At 46.9% G+C, this 16,031-nt stretch overlaps 1 protein-coding gene across 6 annotated transcripts in view; it reads right to left on the reverse strand.

The window, feature by feature from the left end:
- The window catches only part of SLC22A18 (solute carrier family 22 member 18), a 161,231-nt gene extending 146,407 nt beyond the window's left edge, over nt 1-14,824 (reverse strand). For 2 of the 6 annotated variants that reach the window (XM_029582300.1, XM_029582295.1), the window contains exons 1-2: nt 13,155-13,287; nt 6,540-6,712 (exon numbers count right to left, since the gene is read on the reverse strand). In XM_029582300.1, the coding sequence (XP_029438160.1) occupies nt 6,540-6,680 (141 nt within the window). In that variant the 5' untranslated portion in view covers nt 6,681-6,712; nt 13,155-13,287. Of the gene's footprint in view, nt 1-6,539; nt 6,713-12,822; nt 13,129-13,154; nt 13,288-14,807 lie in introns of those variants that run through there. The other 4 variants (XM_029582301.1, XM_029582298.1, XM_029582297.1 and 1 more) reach the window with 3 other exon arrangements.
- Nucleotides 14,825-16,031: the final 1,207 nt, after the last annotated feature.

Consider the following 16,031-nt stretch of genomic DNA (forward strand, 5'->3'; position numbering starts at 1 on the left):
GATTCACAAATGTGAAGATCTCGGCATTCAAACAGAAATATAAATATTCACAGACTCCGTACTAAATATAACACAAAATATTCCATCCGGTCCATGACTTATTGCAAAAATTCATGATATTCAATTTAAAAAAATGAATTATTCGGTCAGTCTCAGAAAAAGAAGCACCCAAAACCAACGTAAGGTTGCTGCGATAATTTGCACAACTTTGTGGAACTAGTGTGATATCAGCATCAAAATCTGAGAACTATAATGCAGAAATCTCCACGGGTCACTTCTAGTATGCTGCAAGGAGATGCACTTGCGGTCATCTGGGACAGGATTCAAAACCGAGCTGAAAGTATTCAATTATAAACAGAGGCTGGTCCTGTCCTTCACGCCAACACAACTGACAGACATTTACTAACAAACACCGGCGCCTGGAAAGAGGAACGGAGGACGGATCAAAAAAACACATTAAAGTGGAACAAGTCAACCATTTACTGAACCAGAAGCACTCATTGAGGTAGCCCCAAGGTTTTACATCAGCATCAAAACTGAGGGCAATAAACACCCTTAAAACTTAATGATAATGACATCATATGGAGTGCCTTGTTGGTACTCAAAGGAACAGGACCCCCTTACCTTCATAATTTTTAGTAAGTACCTGTATAGACCACTAATTGTGATAGGGGGCATGGGAGTGAGCCCTTAGTGCTGTGGCGTAGCTGAAGCCTCGCAGGAGAACCTACACCGACAGCTGGCAAAAGCGTCCTGAAGCAGGACAGACTGGCGCTTCACCTATACCAACTGCCTCCCCTGCAGGTTGAGCCCTTGGGATCTGGCAGGACACAGGCGGGGCCCTAGGGCAGTAAGGTGAGTAAGAGTCCAGGTACATGCCGGGGTCAGGGCAGGTGGCAGACTGGAGATATCGGGAACAAGCCAATGGTCGGGGAAAGCGGCAGGCAGGCTTGGTCAGGTCCAAGGCAATGATCAGCACCAGGAGATCAAGCCGAGGACGGATGAAGACAGAGGAGGAGATACTGGACGAGACTAGCAGGGCAAGGCTGGGCAAGGCTGGGCAAGACAGGCTGGGCAAGGCAAAGACGAGGAGACGCTGAGCCAGCATGCACTGAAGGCACAAGGCACGACAGGAGACCAGTTGTTGAGGCAAGGTTAGGGCGGGTGTCTGGGCCTTATACACCCAGCCGCGTGATGTCATCAGGAGGTGCCAGCAGCTCAGATTCCTACCGTGGGGCCTTTATGTGGCAGCGCGCCTAGGGAGCACCTACAGGGAAGAGGGAGCATTATCATGGCAGCGGCATCCTGCCACAGGATGGAGCACGGAGGCCTGCAGGCCGCACCGGAAGCTGTGTGGCATCTTGGGGGTGAGCGATACCATTCATGGGTGAACCCCACGACTGGCAAACATAACACTAATGGCAGCTATTGTAATCATTTACCACAATAAGAGAGTTTTCATCCTTTTCAATGGACTCTTCAATTGTTTTTTAAATGTTTTTTCTTTCTTTTACTTAGGCACATAAAAGTCTATACTACAGGTTTATCAATAAAGAATACTTAGCTTAACAGAGACTTTCCCAATGTCACAGCAGGATGACTATCAAACACCGCTGCTATCTGGCTACTGAACCACCACTGTAGCTTTTGTCCCTCAGCAGTTAGCGGGAACCCTGTAACATCTCCACTGTAGCTTTAATCTAGACACTGTTAATGTTTTGGCAGCTATTTTGGATGACGTGAGACATTTTGTCCGCTAATTTTACATACATGAGACATCTCTGATGCTGGCAATAGCTGCCAAAATATTGACAAACGGGCCGATACAGTAAAAATCGCGGGAGAGCGCACAGGACACTCTCCTGTGCGCGCGATACAGTAAAGTAATTTATTTAAATTAGGGTCTGCGGCAAAAAGAGGCGCTAGGGACACTAGCGCGTCCCTAGCGCCTCTTTTTGGACAGGAGCGGCAGCTGTCAGCGGGTTTGACAGCCGACGCTCAATTTTGCCAGCGTCAGTTCTCGAGCTCAATTTTGCCGTCAGAAACCGGACGCCGGCAAAATTAAGCGTCCGGTTTTCAACCCACGAGCCCATTTTAAAATGTTTTTTTTTTTTATTTTTTACTTTTTTTTTTTTAACTTTTGGGGCCTCCGACTTAATATTGCCATGATATTAAGTCGGAGGGTGCACAGAAAAGCAGTTTTTACTGCTTTTCTATGCACTTCCCCGGCGCTGGAAGAAATTAGCGCCTACCTTTGGGTAGGCGCTAATTTCTTAAAGTAAAATGTGCGGCTTGGCTGCACATTTTACTTACTGTATCACGTGGGAATACCTAATAGGGCCATCAAAATGCATTTGTATGTTGTGGGCGCTATTAGGTTTTCGACGCGCTATTACCCCTTACTGAATAAGGGGTAAAGCTAGTGCGTCGAAAACGCGCATCCAATCGCAGGTTAACAGTGTGCTCCACCGGAGCACACTGTACTGTATCGGCCTGAGTGTTGGGAATAAAGCCTGGGAACCAAATGATTTTAACCATCTTGAGACTTAAACTCATGTTTACTAACGTAAAAAGTCCTCAGACATCCCCTGTCCCTGTCTCCAGGGTCGTTTACAGGTGATCGGATAAAGAGGGAGCTGCAATGTTTTCAGTCTGGTCTTGGAGAGAGGGAGAGGTTTTCTATATAGCAGAGGAGCTCAGAAGGTTCTCTGCTCTTTATTCAGGAAAGGCATTAAGCAGTCTGTAAGCTGGCGGTCAGAGGTCAGAGTGCAGCTGCTCTGCGGTGCCGGGGCGCTAGCCAGAATGCTGCAAGCTTGTTGTATTATACTGGGAATCATAAACAGTGGGATACCTTTTTGATTGGGAGAGCCAGAATGCCAATCAAACTCTACTCCCACTTTCCTACTTTATGTTTTCAGTTAATGTCAATCTCTCTTCCATACATTCTTTGTGTAAATGATTCACAGGGAACATCAACAAAGCTTGATGCTAGAAAAACAGATATAGTATTAAAGGAGGAAACAACAAGAAAACAGCATGGAAGTACTAGGCTGTACTATGTATGGACAGAGAAAAGATCACCGAGTACGAAAGGATGTAATCAGAGATCAAGAAAATGTGGCCTAAAGATACAGAAAGAGCTCTAATTGTTTGGACACTACTGGCCTGATTAAAAAGAACACCCAAGCTCACCTCAATATGCTTCCTCTAATTATTATTACACAGAAACTCCACAAGAAGCTGTTTGGCATAATACAAGTATGAGGAAGTGTGCTAGCAGTAAAGCTGAGAGCCTGGTATCATACACTCAGCATCCCCTGGCTTACAAGCTGGGTTCACTCCTGTCGCTGGATGCACAAGACAAACCCAATATAAACCTGTTCTGTAAATATATACTCTGTATCCACAGAAAGCATCCCCTCTCCCCACACAATGGAGGCGGAGAAGAAGTAGGCTACTTTCCTATACACTTCACCATACAAAAAAAGAAATATTCAAATTCTGGTGCCCTCTCTGTAACAGTAATGCAAACTCCAATACAAAATCCCGCCAAAGAACACCTGGCACATCTGTAGCAAACCTGCCACGCCACAGCAGAACTGACTCACAGGACTCCATCAGCAACAACCCCATCTAAGGGCAGCACTGTAAATATTACACTGAGCCCTAGAACACCAATACACCTCCTGTTGAGAAAACAGAGGGAACAAGTCTACTGCAGATCATCTCAGCTTGGTCGCACTTGCTGAAGACAGAGAGACTTTCAAATACAGATTAGATGGCCACAAATTACAAATGTGCAGACTAAAACTGACCCAAGGAGCCAGACTCTGTGTGCACTGCAAAACTAGAAACAGAAATGCATTTCCTCCTGCGGTTTAGCCAAGCCCCCATCATTCTTGTGGGGCGTGGGGTGTTATGTCGGGGCTGCCGAGCTCCTGTCATTGTTTTTGAAGAGAATGGGGGGTGTTTTGTTACACAACACCCATGACCCAAGAACAATGACAGGGGCTCAGGGACCATCCCACCCCTTGTGATAATTTGCTCCCCTCCTCCATCAGTATCACCTACCCCTCTTTCCCTCGTGCCCAGCAGCTTCCACATCCCCATCACCAGATGATCAGGGATGGGGGAGAGGAGAGGGGGAGATGAAAATGAGATGAGCAGAGGATCGGAGAGGGGACAGCAGAGTAGGGGGAGAATGTGGGATGGGAGAAGAGGAATGGAGAGAGGCTCCCAGGATCAGACAGACATCTGGATTGTGGGAAGGGAGGTAGGCATCCTTACCCCTGCTATGGTCCTGCTCCCTCTCGCATCCCTGCCCTTTCTGTAGCTTCTCTCTCACCCCCAATCCTACATGCAGTCTCATAAAGCCAGCCCCCCAGTCAGTCATCTCCCCCAACTAGCCCTGCACCAGCTGTCAGTCCATCCCCAACCAACATTTCCTCCCCGTCAGCCAGCCTGCCCCTCCCCCCAGCCTGCAAGCTACCCAGCCACCCCCCCCCCCCCCCAAGCAAGCCATCCAGCCTCAACCCCCACCCCAAGCAGCCTGCCTCCCCCCTCACCCTGGCAAGCCAATCCCTTAGCCTGCAGGCTTCTCCTGAGCTCTCTGCCAGTCAAAGCCACATGGGTGCCTGTGATCTCACGCTGTGTTTGTGAGAACCAGTGCAAGAATATAGGCGTCTGTGTGGCTCAGGCTTGCACAGAGGCTTGTGGTTCTGGCCGCAGCACTTCTGGGATGGCACGGCCTAAAGGCTGGTCAGCAGGGGGCCTCTGTAGTCCACTCCATTCAGACGTGTATGCGGTGAACGAACATGTCTTTTGGAAGAACCGTTTCCGAGGGTCTTTCAACTTCTGGCTTGAGCAGCCCATGAGGCAAGAATCAGGAAGTGATCTCTTAGTGAAAGAGTGTAATCGCTCTACCTCCACGAATTACCAATTCTGTACTGAAGAAATGGATGCCTGGTCTGCAGCAAGGGAAGGCCACAAGGCTAGGGAACTGGTAGCAGGAGTTTCTGTACGGAGTAGAGCTCCTCAGCCCAGTCCTCAGGACGCAGCCTGGTTTTCAGAATGTCTACCAAGAATATGTATAGGGAAGAAAGATTTGTGCAGTGCATGCAAATCTCTGTCAATCTCATGCATATTCATGGTGGATATCCTGAAAACCAGACCGCCTGGGTGTTTTCCTGGGCTGAGAACCACTGCACCAGAATAGGTTTCAGGAGGAGCCCTCGGGATTTTTGAGAGGAGATTTCACTTGCCAACAGAAGCATCACGTTCCTGCTTGAGGAAGAAAATCTGCAAACTCCACCCAAGTACCCATACCGAAAGGATCTCTACTTCTAGGGGGCGGGAGAAGAGGAACTCCTAGTGCTGCAGATTCTGTGACTGTAAACTACTGACTGTGTGTTGGACTTTTTTTTTTTGTTTCTGTATGAACTGCACCAGAAGAAGTAAAAGGGATTTTATTTAAGCTGCGCACGGTGCGGTGGCTGAAGTCATTACTAAGCATGGCGGATTTTCGGACTGTACAGCAGGCATTGATCAACCTGGGCCTACTGCAATGCTATTTACCTTGGGGCAACCAACATGTATCCTCAGGGCCCTGCAAACTGCCCAGAAAGTGGCAGAACGCACGCTCAGCAGCAATGGCGTAAAAGAACATACAATAACTATTCTTGTGTCTCTCCACTGACCTCCGGTCCAACGGAGAATCAAATATAAAACAGCAAGGGCCGATACACAAAATTACTAAATAGTACGATGTCGCGCTGAGCTCAGCACAACGCAGCCTCGCCGCAGAGACCCACGAGGAAGCCTTTTCGGTGGCCAGCCCTACTCGTTGGAACGCGTCGCCGGAGGTCCTGCATTCCATCCCTTGCACGCCATCATTTCGGAAATAACTGAAGACATTTGAGCTCGGGGATTAATTTTCACACCACCCTTTCTCCCTTCCTCCTCAAGCTGTTAGAAGCCAATACCTGCAGGTTATCATTTATGTAGGAGTTGGTTTTTAGACTGGGCTACTTTTTGTCGTGGTAGTGTAGTTACGAATGCGTTTTATGTTCCCCTGTGAAAAGGCGGGAAAATACATTATTTTAAATAAAATAAGCAGAAGAAAGTGTGCTATTTGCCAAGTATTTCTGTAAACTGTTTATTTTTTTGCAACAGCTCTGAGCGTGGACAGCAAATTCTTTCCTGCGTGGTGTCTGCAGGCCCCCCCCCCCCCCCAAATGTTTACTTCTCCCCTCCGAAGAATCCCAGGGGCCGCAGCCAGCTGGCGGATGCCCTGCAGCAACCCAAGGTTGCCCCTACAGGACGACAAGGGGGCTCCACTAACGCCTTTCTATTTCTGGCCGCAGGGAAAATTCCCCCCCCCCCCCCCCATTCAAACCCGGCGCTTCTGCAACGTGCAAAGCCGGACATTGTGACCGCCGCCTCACACAAGTGCTAGCCAGGAAAGAGAGTTCCCTGGAAGGCCTTGCCAGTTTCCCTGGAGTTTCCGAGCGCAAACAAACCGGCCATCAGAATATACTCACGGGGACGGTCCCAAACAGCATGAACAAACACGTAATGTGGATGGCTAAGAGCAGGTAGGTAATACGAATTACAAAACTCTTCGCCCTTATGCTCTGCGGATCCGCAGGGCTGCCGGGGGCCTCTTGACTCTTCTCGTCCATGTTGCCCTGCCGTCTTCAGCGTTCTGGAGGCACTGAAACGTGGTAAAGATAATTTTTAACTAGCATCGTGACCTTTTCGCCTTGAAAAAGAGCAAAAGTCAAATTTCTAAGGCACTGCCTGTTATTTGCTTAGTCATGTTGTGTGTACGGGATTTTTTTTTTTTTTTACGTTTCTTTTTTTTTACAATTTGCAATTCTTCTCTGAATCTCAAATAAGGCACAAAATGGACAAAATGACAATGTAGCTCAATATGGTTTCCACCGAATACAAAACCTTGTCCCGTCACGCTTGCCCCTCCCCCATATACCCACAAAAACATCAGGAAGCTTGCTCAAATAAAAAAAAAAAAAATTTTAAAAATGAAACAAAAAGCAAAGCAAAATAACACAATCTCACATTATACTCCTGCAGTCTGAAGTCTCACATTGCACCCAGCTTTCCATGTTCAGCTCCTCAGTCTCCCCATCGCCATTTAAAAATGCTTCCAAATCTCAGATACATTCGGATCCTTTTCTTGTAATTTTCATGTTAATGCTTCTAAAGCATACAAGCCCTATATCATCATTGGTTACGATTGGAGAACCAGGTTTAAGACCGACTTTAATTCATCGTGCTCTGAGCCAGGTCACTTCAGTATGCGCCTCAGGTTTACAAACCTAACAGAGCCTTCACATCTGTTGAGCGTAATCTTCTAGAGGTGCCATCCCATCCGTCAGTTTCGGTTGGAGGTGACTGGTGAAAGAACAATTTTTGTGACAGGCCCTAAATGTTGGAGTGAGCTCAGGGCTGGAATTTAGGATTTGAGGGTCCATAGACAGAACTGGAGTGGGGGGAAGGTGAAGGAGGAAGAAGACCCTGGAAATCAGGTCATGGGTCAAGGTGAAATTGGATCTTACCTGCTCATTTCCTTTCCTTTAGTCCTAATAAATCACTCCAGACCAACGAGGGTTTCACCTCCCTCCAGCAGATGGAAGCAGAGGACTAACTCCTTGCCTTTATGCTACCTCTATACAATATGGCCTAGTCAGAGGAGGTGTCAGTAGTCTATTGCCCAAGCTAAGTGTGTGTGTTCCTTCCTTCTTCCACCGGGCAATTAAACATTTTCTTTCAAATGTACCTAAGGTCTGGCAAAGAAATGCATTAAGAAAACAAAATAAAAATGCCTTGAGCCTTAATATCATTCTTCCCCTTCCTTGGGTTCTTGCAGTGTAGGGAGTATTTACCTTTCATTCCCTCTAGCACAAAGGCCTCTCTCGACCTACATGAAATGCAGCAAAAATAAATTTCTTCTCTTTGGGCGGGTTCTGAACTGGTCTGTCAGGACTAAAGGAAAGGAAATTAACAGGTAAGATCCAAGTTCACCTTCCTTAATGTCCTGACCAATGGGGATGTACCTAAGCAGTACTTATCCCAGGCGGGAGTGTCTCAGGGCTGCCTGCATCACTCCTCTGGTGACCACCGCATCCTTCTGGTCCTGTAAGTTTAGCCCATAGTGTTTTGTGAAGGAATGCAATGAGGACCAAGGACTTGCTTTGCAGTATCCAGTGGTAAGACTGCCCCAGATTCTGGCCATGACGCTGCTTGGGCTCTGGTGGCGTATGCTTAGAGCCCCCCTCTGGCACTTTCTTACCCTTGAGCATGTAAGCTGAAGCTACTGCTTCCTTAAGCCACCTTGCGATCGAGGCCTGTGATGCTGCTTCTCCCTTATGTGGCCCTGCGAACAGCATATCCGATTTCCTAAAGTGATAAGGAATCATGATACCACCTTGGGTAAGAAAGTCCAATTGTGACCTTTTCTCTGAAGAATGATAGGTGCAGATTTCTGCAAGACAGGGCCTGTAGCTTCTTCTAGATGAACAGATTGCCACCAGAAAAAAAACGTTTTCTGATGCCAATCTGTGCCCTTGCATCAGTGCCCTTAGTACCATATTTAGGTCTCATGATGGCACATGGCTTCCTCTAGGAGGGTGTACTTGATTTGCCCCTCTCAAAAACCTGTTTATGCCTGCATGTTCACCTATAGGGATCCCCTTGACTTGCCCTCTGGAAAAGGCAATCGCTACTACCTGCACTTTTAATGAATTTACCATCAAGCCTCTCTCTAGACTTTCTTGTAGAAACTGCAGGATTACTGGCCATTCTGCCTTTCTTGCACGGGTGCCGAGTTATTCATACCAGCTCTCAAAGCATTTCTGGTCTCGTGTAAACGCTCGGGAGTTTGAAGCTTCCCGCGCTTTTAATGACGTTTAGATTTCCTGTCTTCGGCAATCTCTGCCTTTCAATAGCCAAAGCGGTAAGCGAGAAAGGACTTGGGGTCCTCCAATGTCTACCGGGCCCTAATGAAGCAGACCCTCGACCGGGCTGAAGTTCATCGACTTCGCTATTGCTGGATCTAAGCAGATCTGCATGCCAGGAACGTCTAGGCCGGTCCGGGGCCACCAACACTGCTTTCCCTGGATAAAAAGGGGGGGCAGAGGATCTCGGCCCTGTGTGTTTTGGAGGAGGATTAGAAAAATCACAAAGGGAAGGGGGTAAGGCGTTCCGTGTGGGAGAATGTGGCAACCCCACCACCCCATTTGTGATTTTGCTTAAGGGTCACCAGAAACCAAAATGTAGCACCAGCGCTTTTGTTTCTCTTCGGGACCCATTTCTGCTGGCTGCCCCATTTGGTTTATGCACCTCACCCTTTTGATTGAAATCAAGGGCAGCGACAGACACGGGTTTTGAGCCAAGAGCCGGGGACGATCCCCTCTCTCCCTTCCTACTGCTGAAAATGCGTGGGGGAGGGGGGGGGGTTAGCACCCTGCCACCCCACCCCATTGGGAACAGGACCATTGGCAAAGCAGGAGGATTAAACCTCCTGTGAAACAAAGAGCTCGGTTACACAGCTTCATTGTAAGTTGTGCACCTGTTTAGGGAAACGCCGACACGCATCCAAATTATATGCAACGGGTACTCACTTCTCAACTTACAAAAACTGTAATTACTTCTTTTGATCCAGAAGTTTCCGCCTGTTGGGCTACGGAGGCAGGAGCCCTCGTTTGCAACTGTCTCCCCGCCCCTTTTCTCCCTCTCCCACTTAGAGGAAAAAATGCTGGGAACCGTTTTTTCCCCTTAAAATGTTATTCTTACTGCTGGGAGCCACGCACCAGGGCTCCTTCTGAAACTCTGCACCCATGGGCCCTAGATCTGGTGCTGCCCTTATCTGATGACTTGCACTTCCTCCCTCCCCTGTGGCTGTGAGCGCTACCCCTGCACCATCCCCCCCCCCCTCCCCATAACCTGGGGACGAAAAGCCCTGAGCCAGAAAATGAACTCAAGTCTGCCGCATGGCAGCTCACAGCCCTGAAATCCATTTTGATACCTAAGTGTTAATTATTTACTTAGGACAATCAAAGATCCATTTATTTTTGCACCTCTTAAATATTTTTAACCATACGTTTAGTGGAATATGGCCTACTTGATGCAGTACCAAAAAAAAAAAAAAAAAAGACTACTATTACTACTAGAAGCATTATAATATATGTCTATTTTTAGAAGTTTAAGCGCTATTTATAGAATTGAACAATCTTCTAGCAATCAGGTGTCATATCCAGCTCTTTCCACAGCCTACACACAATTGTGCTTAGCACGGGCTGACTGCACCTTTTGACTTGGGTGGGGCGTCTCAGACAGGATGTCTGCTCATTGATGTGCATAAAATATGACTTACATGCACAAAAATGTATGTGGCGCAGAAAATGTTTTTTATGCCTATAAATCCTACTTATGTGCAGAAAACATGTTTTTTTGTGCAAACAAGACTGCAGGCCCTAGCGCCAGAACTCCTGCTTCTGCCCACAGACCACCACCAAAACAAGAAACGACGTCACCACTGACCGGGGTAAATTTAGTAGCACTAAGAAATCGCTAGCAAGTCCACGCAATAAGGTGCGTCCAGCCCAGAGCACGGTTTTACTCGCGGTGTGCTTAATATTAGTCGCCAATGCCGCAAGAAGATTAACACACCTGAAACTCACGTTCTAACAGGTGCATCTCGGATAGCGCTCAATGCATGTAAATCCTGTGGAAATGAAGACAGCTATTACCGTCTGCTGCAGGAAAGTGCACAAAAGGCTGGAGGACCCAAGGCGCATTTTTTAACACAGGGAAATTAACTCCAGCTCTGGAGGTGGAGTGAAGTCTATTCACGATCTAGCAGCCAACACTAGTGAAGGCTTCTCTAGCATTTTCAAGATGGGTTTTTCTGAGCTTTAGATGCCCAGGAAGATGCTCTGGTAGTGGCAGAGCAGGACTGGCAGGCTGAAGAGAGTGCCGTTAGAGAGCCCACCGGACCAAAAAAAAACAGCTGTACTGTGGCCTGAAGCTGTTAAAGCCACGTCAGCCACGTGAGAGGAGAGTGAAGCAGTGCTGGCTGTTCCATGCCTTCCACCAGGGTTGATCCATGGCGCAGGAAGTGGGATGGCTTGCTCCTGGAATTTTAAATTGTGCATGCATTTACGGTAAGCTCCCAATTTTAAGAGGTTTCTTGAGCAAACCTACTTCGTGTATCTTCTATAGGACTTCGCCAGCTTTAACGCACACATGTCAGCAGATTTTAAAACATGATCGCGCGAGAAGTATTCCCAGTTTTTCCAATTAGTCCACCAGTTGGCCCAGTCTACCATGAGGTCACCTAGACCCCTCTGACTGTTCAATCTACACTCCCCCCAAGTTGACCCGGGCACCTCTCCCCAACCCCAAGTTGACCCAGGCCACTCTCCTGTGCGTGCGATTCTCTATTCAAATGAGGCCCAGCGGTAAAAACAGGCAAAAGGAGGCGCTAGGGACACTAGTGCGTCCCTAGCGCCTCCTTTTGGACCGGAGCGGCGGCTGTCAGCGGGTTTGACAGCCGACGCTCAATTTTGCCAGTGTCGGTTCTCGAGCCCGCTGACAGCCATGGGCTCGGAAACCGGACGCGGGCAAAATTGAGCGTCCGGTTTTTGACCAGACAGCCGTGGGCCGACTTCAATTTTTTTTTTTTTTTTTTTTACTTTTGGGACCTCCGACTTAATATCGCCATGATATTAAGTCGGAGGGTGCACAGAAAAGCAGTTTTTACTGCTTTTGGTAGGCGCTAATTTCTGAAAGCTTGGCTGCACATTTTGTTTTCTGAATCGCGCAGGAATACCTAATAGGGCCATCAACATGCATTTGCATGTTGCGGGCGCTATTAGGTTCGGGGGGTTGGACGCACGTTTTCGGCCCCTTACTGAATGAGGGGTAATGCTAGCGTGTCGAAAACGCGCGTCCAATGGCGGGTTAACAGTGCGCTCCGTCGGAGCTCCACTGTACTGTATCGGCCCGTCTGTTGTGTAAGCCCAAAAACAAGAGCTCTGCAGACCTGCTCCTCATCGGGAGCAGCAGTAAAGTTATGCGGCTAACAAGCCGACATGCGCCAAGGTCTCTGGGTTTAAAATACGGAGTTATGGGTATAACTGTTGGCCCCATGCCAGAACACACATGACCTCACCTTCAACTTTGTTTACATTTTTACTCACACACATGGAATTTCTGTCTTTTAAAATCTGCGTCACTTGCATTTATTTTATTTATTTATTTTTAGTTTTTCTATACCGATTTTCCTTCATAAAATGCATATCAAACCAGTTTACAATAAAACTGAATAAGCAGGAAGTGAAATTCCTTAGTCTAATACATTTAAACATTTGTAACGACATTTTTTTTTTTAAAACAATGGAAACAATATAATAATAAAGATTAAATTGTTAATCAAAATATATACATACAGTTATAAGGAGCACAAAGGTTAGCACAATATAAGGGCTTTTTAGCACATGCAGCACTTTTAAATTTGGTCCTATGCGTGCCCGTTTTTTGTGCGTCTTTTTGCACTGGCCTGCAGTTTTGCCAGCTCACAACCCTGCATGGGTGAAGGCGGGATACTTGCTAATATCTTCATTAACATGAGAGGGGTTAAGCAGCCGCACACTCCTATATCAGATTTCTTGCTCTCCCCTAAGTGCACCTTATTCCATCGGGGCCTTCCTTTATCTAACCCCAGTTTACCACAGAAAACTGAACTGTCGCCAATCAATCTGAATTCACAGCGAAAACTGGTGTGAACCTAGTTTCCCATACCTTGGAGGAGCGAGTAACAGGTGTGCTCGCAACACTGCCATCATTTTGCTTATCTTTTGCAGACTGGACCTTCTGAAATGGTCAAAACGCGATCAACTCCAGCCCCGTAGCAGCCCCCAGCTCTGATTTTCCGGGTCCCAAAGTCAGGCTGAGCCTGTCCCGGTTTTCACATCATTGCAGGTAACGAGCTGAAACCGGGACTGATCGAACCTGTTCCCCCCCTGGCGAGGAGCCCCTGCTGTGTCAGCGTTAAACCCCCCGCACCGAGCTCTGGCCTGCCCCGCTGTTAAGCTCTTTCTCAAGCAGGCATGAAGGCGGCAGCGTTTACTCACAGCCGGGCGCGCGGCTTGCGAACGGAACGTTCCCCGTCTCCGGCGGCAGCGTCTGAAAGGGGAAGGAAAGCCTCGGTCCGGGACGCTGCCGGCTAGGGACCGAGGGAAAATTCCCCACCCTCAGTAGCAGCGAAGACATACTATTTTGGAAAACCTTTTAGCGATTGGCAGTAAACGGGTGCAAGGTTATGGGGAGTAGGAATTTCTTAGCCTTCAGGTGGCAGGCAGTTTTGGAGGCACGTGCATTTTGGTGGTGGGCGATGAGATAAACGATTGTTATGTTAATTGATCTGTAAATTGGCAGTCTTTAGGTGCATATTGATCTTGTGTATTTTTATGTTTTTGTATTTTACTTATTCATAATCTGTTCTTTTCAACTATTAAATATATATTTTATTGTATGATATTTTATGAATGTTTTGCTTGTTATCCATCTTATTTATTTATTTATTTGATTGATTGATTGATTGATTGTTTTTATATACCGACATTCTCGATATAAAATATCAAATCAGGTCGGTTTCCATATAACAAAACTGTCGCTGGTAAGGCGTTACATTAAAACAACTTAGATATGTGCAGAACATGTTGAGGGTTTTTTTTGGGGGGGGGGTTAATAAATAAAAAAATTCCGTGCTCCAAAGCCAAATAAACAGGTTTTCAGGGGCTTGCAAGGAATACGATAATCTGGTGGATTTAGACATATTTAGGGTTGCGGTTACACTTCAGCCACTATCCAAAAGGCCAAGGGCCAGTCCTCAGCGCCTGGGTCCAGGTCAGACCCTGAGCCTGGATCTTAGCCAAAAGGTGGAAAGTCATGCTGGAGAGGTTTTGCACCGGCAGCAGTCAAGCTGAACTTGACTTTTTTTTTTTTTTTTAAATTGGCTTAGAGAAAGAGGTGTTCTACTGTTTCTCTGAGTTCAAGGTAGGAGAGGCCTGAGAATGTTGGCAAGATCCTCTCCAGCGCTCTTTTCATTGGTGGCCAGTGTTGTCAACTCTTTCTTGAAGAAAGCTACTAGATCCTATATGGGTAAAAAGTAGCTAAAACCGTGTTCTACAGTGGTTTCAGCTTAGCTTGATGAGCCTAAGACTAGAGGGGTGGCTCACACCCACGCTCTTGCTCTCTCAGAAACTGACACATTCGCATTCTCTCCATCACACACACAGACACTGATGCACACTCTCTTAAACAGACAAACACACTTTCTTAGACACATGGATATACGCACACTCTGTCTCAGACACACACACTTTTTCTCTTTCTGAGACGCATTCACACATGCTTCTACAGCTCCTCATGAACTCACTTAATACAAGCCCCCTCCCATGGCCCGGCTAACCAAGGGCACTACAGCATCATCCTGCAAAGTTCTGCACCAGCTGCTAACCCTTACCCAGTCTGCAGCATCCACTTTTACACTTTCTCCTCCCTGTCTCCATTTACTCTGTCCTTGGCCCACTGCACTGCCTATCTCCGAGATTAGCCCTGCCAGCTCACAGAGAGGCCTGACTAGTAGCAGAGCAGAGAACTTACCCTCACTCCCAGCAGCACAGCAAAAAAAAAAAAAAAAATACTGATAAAACATAATCCTCTCCTCCTCTTCAGCAATTGTTGAGTCTGTTTTAACGTGATCATAAAGTTGCAACACCTACATTTTTTTCCCTGGTTGTGATTTGTTCTTTCTCCTTCCAGCAGAGAGAGCTTGGCCGTGACATCATCAGATTCTCTGGGGAGAAATGAACCAGCAGAACCTGTTCTGAGAAGGGGCAGGACCAGCCAGCATGACACTCTAGCCAAAGGAAGCCTCACTCTCTTGCACTTTTCTGCTTCAAGATATGTTCCGTAAGGAACCTGATGGAAATTTTAGAGCTGTGAGAAATTCACTAGATTTGAGGCTAAATTATCCAAAAATTGCTAAATAAGATCCCTGTTGCATTCACAGTTTTAAAATCTCCATTTGGTTCAAAAGCTTGCCATATCTATTGCCAAAATCGCTAAATTGGCATCTCTGAAAGGTGGCTTTTCTGACAGTGTATAGCAGAGAGGCAGGGTTGTAAGAGGAAACCGGAAGACAGAGTCATAGAGACTCAGAGCGAAGAGACCAAGATGGCCGCCGAGCTGTGAGGTGGTGAAAGCAGCAGCTCCCGGTTACTTGCTGTTTATTTGAGCTTTTTCATGATATTTTCTTGGTAAATTGCTTAAACATGCCCCATACTAAGAGAAAAGCTCGCCTAAGAGAGATTTCCTCAATGCCCGCTACAGACCTTTGACAACCGAGGATAGAAGCTGCTTTTGCAAAAATGCAGATGATACACCCTGAAGGCGAACCCCTGACGTTTGAAACATCTCTAAGCCTGGGTGCTCCAACGATTCCGGACCCACCGATGGGGTTGAGGAGAGAGACACCATGACCATGATGCCCTCACACTAGACAGGCATTTATATCTCTATGGGAGGCCCACCTAGTAACTGCCATTCAGAGTGAGACGTGCAATCAGAACAGTGCTCTCTTGTGAAGATTTGATGATCTTCAGAGTGAGGAAACTCACCCAAAGATGAGATTTGTGCAATGTTCTCTCAACCTAGCTTGATGGTATCCAGGTAGAGAGTCCATATGCAGATATTGTAAAGGAACTGGTGGAGGAGGTGAAATTGTTGTTTCTGGTAGGCTAGGCACATTTTATAACTTTTTGGTGAGTACACTAGGAATTTATTGGTGTTTCTGGTAATTAATGACCTTATACAACCATTTTTTATTATAGAAATGGTTAGGTAAGGGGTGCTTTTGGGAGGTTCGGAATGCATTATTGGGTTTCTCATTATTTCCTATGGAAAAAATAGTCTTGACTTACAACCAACTTGGGTTACAACCAGCC

Source organism: Rhinatrema bivittatum, chromosome 17, assembly GCF_901001135.1.
Source record: "Rhinatrema bivittatum chromosome 17, aRhiBiv1.1, whole genome shotgun sequence".
In the NCBI taxonomy this organism is placed as follows: Eukaryota; Metazoa; Chordata; class Amphibia; order Gymnophiona; family Rhinatrematidae; genus Rhinatrema; species Rhinatrema bivittatum.